Below are 9,722 nucleotides of genomic sequence, written 5' to 3' on the forward strand. Positions count from 1 at the left end.
CAGCGACCAAAGCAACCGTCCTCGTTTAATAAACGCTGACTTGCTTAATCGCATGTTGTAATCGCCGTCTCCCGCCGCAGGCTCTTTGGGGACCGCTGCCCGCCCGCATCGCTCTCCTGCTTCCAGACCCCGCAGCGCATCCCCTACGAGGAGGCGGTGGGGCGGGAGTTCAGGGCGGCTCAAGTGGGGGACTCCTTTGGGCCCACGTGAGTACCGGGTCACTCCAGCCTCACCGGTGTTCGTGAATCCTCCAGGGCGAAGCAAAGAGATGATAATCCTCCTGCCTGTTGAGTGCTTTGGGTAGAAAGTGTCTGCCCTGGAACTTTTGGGGTGATTGGTGACACCTCTTGGTCTGTTTCCAAAGAGAGCCAAGAGCTGGATCCATTCATCCACGTTCATTCACCCTTTCTGCTGAGAGCCTGTGTCCGTAGTCGTGGTCGTGACTTCTGCCTGCTCTCATTTTTCTAGAGAGGACTTTCTGAGGAATTATGACTTTCCTTGTCTCAGCATCAGGTCAGGCTGAGGTTGCTGCCTGCTCTTTTCCAGGTGGGAGACTTGTTGGTTTAAGGTGGAGCTGAGCATCCCGCTGGCATGGGCAGGCCAGGAAGTGCACTTTGTCTGGGAGAGCGACGGGGAGGGCATGGTGTGGCACGACGCCCAGCCCGTCCAGGTAAGGAGCCATGGAGCAGGGCTGCTCACAGAGCGATTATCTCCCTGAGCCCCCTGCAACGGGGCAGTAGAAGAACCTCCTTCCGTTTATTACTCTTTTGTAAGCCTGTTTTCTAGGTGTCGCTCCGCACCAGGAGTTAAAATTCTGGTCTGCAAACCAGCAGCAGCTGAAAATCCCTTGCTTGGCTGAGCTTTGGGGTGTCTTGTCCTGCTGTTGTGGCCCTCTGAAGCCATGTGTTAAATGTTGTCCCCTGCAGGGTTTGACCAAGGAAGGGGAGAAGACCAGCTACATCCTGACCAGCAGCCTGAAGGAGACGGAGCCTCACAGGTGGGTGGTCAGCCCTGCCAGAGCCCCCCACCACTGAGACACCCCTGCCTACCTCCAGGTGCCCCATATCCAGCATTCAGGGGCTCTGTCCGTTGTTCGGGTCGGGCCAGTTGCACCACGGGGAGGGGAATGGACTTTTTTTGGCTGATCGCTGGTGATTTGCTACCTGACAGTTTCCTTTTGCTCCCCAGTCTGACACTGTATGTGGAGCTGGCCTGCAACGGCCTCTTTGGGGCCGGCAAGGGCACCATGATCGCCCCTCCAGACCCTGACAGGAGGTTCACCCTGAGCAAGGCCGAGCTGGTCGTCTTCAACAGGGATGTCTATGAACTGCTGATGGATCTGGAAATCCTGCTGGGCATGGCCCAGGTCTGTGAGCTCATTCTCTACCCTCCTCATCTCCTTCCACAACTTAATTTTATCTTTGACCTGTCTCCTCCCACCAGGAGGCCCTGGAGGAGCAAATGTTTGCTCCTGCTGCTTTAGCAGAATTGATGTTGTCTAGAGCAAGAGAAAACTGAACAGAGAGAAACCACAGGTGTGCTTTTCACTCACTGTCGGCTCCAAGGCAGGATCTGTTAGTCCAGAGCCCCCTGGGATGTGCGAATGCATAACCTGGCTTTAGAAGGCACATGAGGAAAGACATAAGATTGTGCCTGTGAGACAGAAACACAGCATTTACTTGGCAGAGTCAGATGCTGGAAGGAGGTAGGGGGTCCTCCCCAGGGCAGGTGACATCCACGCTGGTACAGGGAGCTGCTAGGAGCCAGAGGATGTGCCAAGCTCCGAGTCGAGCTCTTACCGCTCCCTACCCCAGCTCCTCGGGGAGGAAAACCAGAGGAGTTTCCAGGCACTCTACGCTGCCAACCAGATGGTCAACGTGTGTAACGTGACAGACCCCTCCACCTTCCCCGCTGCCCGTGACCTGGCTGCGGCCATCTTTAGCCAGAGGAACGGCGAGAGCCAGCACACCATCCACGCCGTGGGCCACTGCCACATCGACTCTGGTGAGAGCAGCACAGCATCCCCTCTCTGCTGACCTGGAGGCCAAGGGGAGAGCTAGCTGCACTGGGTACCGTGCCCCGAGGGAAGGGAAAGGGACCTGTGTGCCTCTGAGAAAGGCAGCCCAGCCCCGTTCCCAAAGGGGCTTGTTCCAAGTAATGACTGCGGTGTCCGTCCCCACAGCCTGGCTGTGGCCGTACGAGGAGACCATCCGTAAGTGTGCCCGGAGCTGGGTGACGGTGGTCCGCCTGATGGAGCGCAATCCGGAGCTCACCTTCGCCTGCTCCCAGGTGAGTGACCTCCCTCTCTGCTCTCCTGCTGCTCGTGGCATTTGTCTTCTCCAGCACGACTCAGAACAGGATGGGCAGCTGACTGGGAGCATCCTGTGCAGTTGCAGAGAGGAGGGACGTCGGTGCGGAGCGGTGCGGCGCGAGCTGAGGCTGATCCCTGTGCTCTGGCAGGCGCAGCAGTTCGAGTGGGTGCGGAGCTGGTACCCTGGGCTCTACACGCAGATTCAGGACTTGGTGGCGAAAGGACGGTTCATTCCCGTTGGAGGCACCTGGGTGGAAATGGTGAGAAGTGCGGTGAGCCTGGCTGGTGGTAGCCTCCAGGCCCAGAAAACAGCAGCTGTCTGCAGTGTCGGGCCTCACAAAAATACCATCCCTCTCCCAAATCGTCTCATTCCCTGAGAAAGGAGCTTTGGTCTGGACTGGCTGAGCTCTGTTCAGATCCTCCTGGCTCAGGTGATGATGGGAATGCGGTGCTGGCCAGACCCCCCCCTTCCCTGGTCCCTGGCTCGCTGTTTAGTCTCCCTTTGCTTTCCCTCCAGGACGGGAACCTGCCCAGTGGGGAGTCCATGGTGCGGCAGTTCCTGCAGGGGCAGCGCTTCTTCCAGGAGCAGTTTGGCCGGATCTGCTCAGAGGTACTTGCTCCTTTCCAGCACGCCTGCCTTGCACAGTGTCCTCCCACCGCTCGCTATGAATAAGGGTTTCTCTCAGCTTCTCCAGATAGGGTGTTCGGATGCCTCACATTGGCTTGCACTTTGCAGCTAAAGCTGGGATGAGTAAATATCTACTCCCACCATGTATCATGGCACTTAGCCTTGGTCATATTGGTTATCACAAGCTGGAGCATAGGAGGTTCCATGTGAACATGAGGAAAAACTTTTTCACTGTGAGGGTGCCAGAGCATGGCCCAGGCTGCCCAGAGAGGCTGTGGAGTCTCCTTCTCTGCAGACATTCAAAACCCACCTGGCCGTGTTCCTGTGTGACCTGGTCTGGTGATCCTGCTCTGGCAGGGGTTGGACTGGATGAGCTTTCGAGGTCCCTTCCAACTCTTAACATTCAGTGATTCTGTGATATTGCCTGTAGGCCCTTGGCAGGTCTCTAGGACTGCTCCTTGCGTAGCACTTCTCCCGTCCCCTCTGCTAAGAAAACCTCTGTAAGTCCAGGCTGTGAATTGTGGCCAGCGTGACTCAGGCGTGTCTCTGTCCCTCTGCTGCTGTCACCTCTGCCCCCAGTTCTGGCTGCCGGACACGTTTGGATACTCAGCCCAGCTGCCCCAGCTGATGCGTGGCTGTGGGATCAGGCGGTTCCTGACGCAGAAGCTGAGCTGGAACCTGGTGAACACCTTCCCGGTGAGCTGTGCTTCCCGTCCTGCCAGGGGATGGCTTGCGGTTGGAGCCTGTCTGCAGGGCTGGACCTGTTGGTTTTCCACAGGTCGAGCCAGTCCTTCAGCTCAGCTGACACAGGCTCTTCTTCCAGGAACCACCAGCTTGTGGTGGTAGCAATGTCCCGTCAGGCTGTAGGGGAAAGGAAGAACATGGCTAGAGATCCAGATGGGAAGCTGTGACCTGCATGCAGGTCTAGCACATGGCAACCCAGCCGCTCCTCTGCTGCCCCCTGCCCTTGTGGCATTGCCCTCCTGTGTGCCACTGTCACCTTGCACTGATCTGTCAGGGCATCCCCAGCCCCGTGGAGAGGAAATGAAGGCCCGGGTTGAACCCTCAAGGGGCTCCGAAGTGCCTGTCCCCTGGTGACAAAGGTGCTGGGCTGTGAGTTTGACGGGGTTTGTGCTTTTAGTGCATGAGATCTGTGCTGTTGTGACTGCCCTCCACATACACATTCATGTGGGAGATGAGTTTGGGAGCCTTGAAACACTGAGCTAAGGGTGAATTTGTCTGTGGTACCAGCATGACCAGATATTTCCTTTTGGAAACTCCTGGAAATAATGGGGCTGTGCTTTATTGCAACTGTGGGGTACAGGGGACTGTATGAGACACCACGCTTTCCTTTGGTTCCCCTCCAGCATCACACCTTTTTCTGGGAAGGCATCGATGGTTCCCAAGTCCTGACCCATTTTCCCCCTGGTGACTCCTATGGGATGCAGGGGCGAGTGGAGGAGGTGAGTGAGGTTGCCAGACCTGCACGTGAAGTGCAGTGCCAGTCCCTTGGGACCAGATCTGAGGCTCCTGAGAGAGGGCACTGCCTGGGGAGGGAGTGGGATAACTGGACAAAGGGCGTTTGGGTGCCTGACAGTGAATTGCCTGCCTCGGAGATGTGTCCATGCCTGATTTTGGCAGTTTGGGCTGGGGAAGAGGAGCAGGACTGGGCTTTGCACCCCAAAGGCTGACCTGGCTTTCTTGTGTGGAGCTGGGGCTGAACACCAGGGGATTGCAGCTGACCAAAATTCCCCCTAGGTGCTGAAAACAGTGAAGAACAACAAGGAAAAAGGACGTGTGAACCACAGCGCTTTCCTCTTTGGCTTTGGAGATGGAGGAGGGGGCCCCACGCAGGAGATGCTGGACAGGATGAAGAGAATGAGCGACACGGACGGGCTGCCAAGGTGAGAGGGGAGCTCCCTTCCTCCCTCCTTGTGGGGTGCAAAGGAGGTCTGGCTTCTGGGACTGTCACCTTTAGGGTCAGGGTTCCCCGTCAGCTGTGCGGCTTCTTCCCTGGTCCACGGCCATTTGTGTGTCCCTCCCGCAGGGTGCAGCTCTCCACTCCCGGCAGGCTCTTTTCTGCCCTGGAGAAGGAGTCATCGCAGCTGTGCACCTGGGTGGGAGAGCTCTTCCTCGAGCTGCACAACGGCACGTACACCTCCCAGGCCCAGGTGACTGCGCGGGGGACAGGGACGGTGGTCTCCCTCCCCAGCAGGGAAAGCGACCGGTCTCAGTTCTCCTCCATACACGCCCGTTTCTTGAGAACCTTCCTTCTCGCCTTGCCTTGACACCAGATAAAGAAGGGGAATCGGGAGTGCGAGCGAATTCTCCACGATGTTGAAGTGCTCAGCGCCTTGGCTGCGGCGCGGGGCGGCGCGTTCCGGTATCCTGCCAGCCAGCTGCAGCGGCTCTGGAGGTGAGGGCAGCACCCACCACCACCGGGGCAGGATGTGCCGAGGGCTCTGTGTCGCTCATCTCCCATCCTCATCCGGCTGGAGCTTGATTCTCCCATCGAAGGTTGCTCCAAAGGCTGGCTTCTCTGCTGGCTGGAAGCTTCATTTCCAACCTGAGCTTATTTCTTGCCAGTTTTGACTTGTCTGAACTTGTGCAACAATGTATTGGGTAGCCCCAAGGGATAAAAAAATTCACTCTTGCTGCCCATGGTTGTGGTTTACTGTGACAGTTACGCACTTCAAAAGGTGCTGTGGAAAAAATCCTTTTCTCTCAAGTCTTTGCTCATGGGGAATAAGGAACTGTTTTGAACTTTGTCCATCTTGCAAACAGGGCTTAGTAGGCCAGGACAAATCCAGTGCTCTCTTCTGCTTCCTCACCTGGTTCTTGGTCTCTTTTTTTTTTTTTTAGGTTATTGCTGCTCAACCAGTTCCATGACGTTTTGCCAGGCAGCTGCATCCAGCTCGTGGTTGAGGATGCCCTGCAATACTACACAGGTGAACAGGGAGTTTGCTTGGGAGAGCACTTATCTGTTGGAGCACACGTTATTCCTGCCCGGTGGGGCTGCAGAGGTTTCAGTTGAATTACTTTAAATACTTGCTAATAGATAACAGTAATTAATGATAATTAGTAATTTTAGCTTGGAAGTAGCTAAAAATGTGTGTCCGTTGCACGGGAGCACCAGAAACGCTCAGGTGTGAGAAATCGCCTTGCCGGATCCAACTCGGGCCTTTTTATTGCTCAGAGATCCGCAGGGCTGGCGCTCGGCTGCAGGAGGAGGCTGTGCGGGCCCTGTGCGGGGAACTGCTGCAGCCCGAGGCGGGGAGCACCGGGAGCATCCTTGTGTTGAACACTTTGCCCTGGGAACGCACCGAGGTGATCTCCAGGACTGGGCCAGCAGGAGCAGAGACTTTAGGTATGTCTAACAGGAGGTAGCTCGCGTCTCGGAGTTTCTTACAGGGGCAGAGACAGCTAGCAAAGAAATACTCTACCTCTCCCTGCCCTGGAAGGTCCAGGGCAGACATTGGGACAGAACCTCTTTGCTTTCCAGCTCTGGTGACAGTCCCCAGCATGGGCTACGCTATGGTGAGGGAGCCCTTGCTGCCCCCTCAGCCTGTGGCAGTGAGGAAGCAGGTAAGGAGAACATCACCTGTCCTCAGATCGCCGTACCCTGCGTCAAAGGCTGACTGGGGAGAAATTTAGGGAATCCTGTGCGCTAGATTTGCAATTGGAGCACTCAACTGCCGCAGGTGTGGGGCTGGGAAATGGGTTTCTGTCCTTTCCCCGCAGGAGGACGGCTCCGTTGCAATGGAGAACGGGGTGATTGCGGTTTGCCTGGACACGATGGGGCGCCTGACCTCGCTGCGGCTGGTGGGCTCCGAGAGGTCTGTCTGTCACCTCGCTACTGGAACTGGGCTCCTCGGGTCATCTTCTCGCTGTAAGCCCTTCTTACACTGCCAGTCCTTGTTACGCTGCTGTTTCTCCCTTCCACTTTGTTCCAGAGAGTCAGTCCCAGATGGCTGCTATGCCAACCAGTTTGCACTCTTTGATGATATTCCCCTGTACTGGGATGCCTGGGACGTGATGGATTATCACTTGGAAACCAGGTAGAGGAGCAGTGCATGCAGCACACAGTTTTTGTCTTTGCTCTGAGGTTCTTGTCTCCACGTTAGTCCTAGCTGTAACAAAAGCTGAGAAGGGAGTGCCTGCTGTGTGGGAGGCTGGACTGGGATTCGGGAACCTGCATCTGCCTTTATCCCTTTCTCCAGGAAGCCAGTGACAACGCTGCTGAAGCCTCTGGAAATCACCCTGGCTGGGGGCCTGCGAGGAAGTGCCAGCTTCTCTCTGCGGATCGGGGAAAGCAGCACCTTAACCCAGGAGATCATCCTGGATGCCACGTGCCCTTACCTCCGGTTCCTCACCCAGGTTTGGCCAGCAGCGGCCGCACGATACGGGCATCTGCACTGTGCAGGCAGGGCCCTGGGGAGCTGAACCTTGCGTCTGAATTACGTTCCCCATCCTGTTTCCTTCCCTGGAGCCCCCCACTGCCTGTGCTCAGAGTCTGGTGGGGTGTTACTGTACCAGGTCTGGGTGCAAGCTGGCTGCTGCACAGCGGGCAAGGATAATTGCAGCCTCTGTCTGTCAGCCCCCTATGGTGATGTCCTTCTGCCTCCACATTTAGGTGGAGTGGAAGGAAGCTCACAAGTTCCTGAAGGTGGAGTTCCCCGCGCAGGTCCGGAGCACCAGTGCCACCTACGAGATCCAGTTTGGGCACCTGCAGCGGCAAACACACTGGAACACGTCCTGGGACTGGGCTCGGTTCGAGGTGAGAGGAAAGGTGGTCTGGTGCCAGGACCGAGCTGCTCCTCCCGCGGTGGGGCCGCGTCTGCTTTGGGTGGTGGATGTGGCCCCTGGTACCTCCCCGCAGGTGTGGGCTCACAAGTGGCTGGATCTCTCTGAGCACGGCTTCGGGCTGGCACTGCTGAACGACTGCAAATACGGGGCCTCAGCTCACGGGAACGTCCTCAGCCTCTCGCTGTGAGTAGGGTTGGGGTGAGGTGTCTCTTGGAGGTCCTAAATAATCATCGTTAATAATGAATCATGAACTGGTATTAGTCTGAGTGGCTGGCTGTGGTCTGAGAACTTTTGGCTGACTTAATTGACTTAAGTAATTCCTAAGAGTTACACTCATAGATAATTAAGGAGAGATCAGTTCCACATTTGCCCTAAGTAATTTTTCTGTTGCTGGCCAAAACGTCCCTCAGGAGGGGAGGCTTAAGGAGGGGGAAGGCACAGCCATGTTACAGATGCATACAAAGCTAAGAGAAACTCTACGTATTTCAGTTTGACTCCATCAGACCCAAGTTTCACAGGAAACCACCCTTCAAATGTCAGCATTAGCTTCTGGGACACCTTGTCCAGGGTCTCTTTGCTCTTGTCAAAAACCAGCAGCGTGTTAGCGTCCACCTCGGGGCCCGGTCTTGAGGCAGCAGTGGGAGACGGCTGTCAGAGCACTCCTCTGGCTCTGACTTGCTGACAGAGGGTGCTGCCTCTTGTTGCCTTAGGCTGAGGGCACCCAAGTCCCCCGATGCCACGGCGGACATCGCACACCACCAGTTCACCTACGCTGTGATGCCGCACCGGGGTGAGTGCGGGGACACGTGGGGCAGAGGATGCTCCGGCGAGCCTCGGGGTGTGCCTGCGTAGAGGCTGGTAGAGGTTCTTGCGTTGCAGGCTCCTTCCAGGACGCCGGTGTGATCCAGTGTGCCTACAACTTGAATTTCCCCCTCCACGCAGTCCTGGCCAGCTCTGCCCAGTGCGCGGCCTGGAGCGCCTTTTCCGTCAGCTCGCCTGCGGTCGTGCTGGAGACCATCAAGCAGGCAGGTTCCCAGGGCAGAGGCGGGGAGGGCAGACGGGTTAAGCCGTTGTACCCCACGCCTCTCATTTCTCTGAACTGTTTGCAAGGCCGAGGACAGACCTGACGCTGTGGTGGCTCGGCTGTACGAGGCGCACGGCAGCACGGTCATCGCCTGGCTGCAGACCGCCCTCCCCGTTAAGGAGGCGATGCTGTAAGTCCATGCTGGGCACATGTGGGGAGGGAGATTGATCCCTCTGGCCTCATCCTCTGCTTTCTCCCCCAGCTGTGACCTCCTGGAGCAGCCGGTGGCACGGGGCCGCCTGGCGCTGGAGCAGCAAGGCGTGAGGCTTTCCTTCACCCCCTTCCGCGTGCTCTCCGTGCTCTTGGTCTTGGCGCAGTGACGCTTGTCAGTCGCCCTTGCCGGCGCCGTGGGACCCACACGGGCTCTGCTCTGACCTCAGGAGTTTAGAGAGCAGCAGCTTTCCACGATGGCTCCCATATCTCAGCCTTCATCTTGTCCAGACCCAAGCAGCGAGTGTGCAGACCTGCAACAGCCATTCCCCTCTCCCGTTGCCTGCCCCTTGCGCTGCCCTTGCAGAAAGGGAACACAAGATATGTTGTATTTGATTTCACAAAAACAAACTCCAGTGTGCTTTTTATTTCCAGGTAACTGCACTGATCTGTCTCCTTCCAGGGGCTCTGTTGAAGCTGCTGCTCTCTTAGTGTCCCCCTCAGCAGGATCTCGCTCTGGGCATGGGGGAGGCAGAGCATACCTTGATTTTGGAGGGGTGAGGTGGAGGGGAAGCCACCTTGGAAGCAGTTGGGCACAGGGAGGTTATCCTTAGCACAAAGAAAATCGTGCATGGCGATTTCTACACAAAATACTTTTATTAGCCAGCTAAAAAACAGTGCTAAAAATGGTGGTCAAGGCAGCAAGGGAAGAGCAGAAAGAAGAGGGAATCAGCTTTTAGGCA

At 56.7% G+C, this 9,722-nt stretch overlaps 1 protein-coding gene across 1 annotated transcript in view; it reads left to right on the forward strand.

Moving 5' to 3' along the window:
* The window catches only part of MAN2C1 (mannosidase, alpha, class 2C, member 1), a 9,265-nt gene extending 116 nt beyond the window's left edge, over positions 1-9,149 (forward strand). Inside the window, exons 2-26 of the mRNA XM_010180085.1 lie at positions 81-206; positions 547-670; positions 927-997; positions 1,189-1,366; positions 1,815-2,004; positions 2,183-2,289; positions 2,461-2,571; positions 2,829-2,921; positions 3,519-3,635; positions 4,307-4,402; positions 4,698-4,843; positions 4,987-5,110; positions 5,234-5,355; positions 5,802-5,887; positions 6,136-6,306; positions 6,442-6,524; positions 6,681-6,775; positions 6,893-6,997; positions 7,160-7,316; positions 7,573-7,716; positions 7,819-7,928; positions 8,456-8,535; positions 8,625-8,770; positions 8,856-8,959; positions 9,032-9,149. Coding sequence (XP_010178387.1) covers positions 81-206; positions 547-670; positions 927-997; positions 1,189-1,366; positions 1,815-2,004; positions 2,183-2,289; positions 2,461-2,571; positions 2,829-2,921; positions 3,519-3,635; positions 4,307-4,402; positions 4,698-4,843; positions 4,987-5,110; positions 5,234-5,355; positions 5,802-5,887; positions 6,136-6,306; positions 6,442-6,524; positions 6,681-6,775; positions 6,893-6,997; positions 7,160-7,316; positions 7,573-7,716; positions 7,819-7,928; positions 8,456-8,535; positions 8,625-8,770; positions 8,856-8,959; positions 9,032-9,149 — 3,004 coding nt within the window. The remainder of the gene's footprint in view (positions 1-80; positions 207-546; positions 671-926; positions 998-1,188; positions 1,367-1,814; positions 2,005-2,182; positions 2,290-2,460; positions 2,572-2,828; positions 2,922-3,518; positions 3,636-4,306; positions 4,403-4,697; positions 4,844-4,986; positions 5,111-5,233; positions 5,356-5,801; positions 5,888-6,135; positions 6,307-6,441; positions 6,525-6,680; positions 6,776-6,892; positions 6,998-7,159; positions 7,317-7,572; positions 7,717-7,818; positions 7,929-8,455; positions 8,536-8,624; positions 8,771-8,855; positions 8,960-9,031) is intronic.
* The last annotated feature ends 573 nt before the right edge of the window (positions 9,150-9,722 follow it).

The sequence above is a fragment of the Mesitornis unicolor genome, unplaced genomic scaffold (assembly GCF_000695765.1).
Source record: "Mesitornis unicolor isolate BGI_N332 unplaced genomic scaffold, ASM69576v1 scaffold25152, whole genome shotgun sequence".
Classification (NCBI taxonomy): domain Eukaryota; kingdom Metazoa; phylum Chordata; class Aves; order Mesitornithiformes; family Mesitornithidae; genus Mesitornis; species Mesitornis unicolor.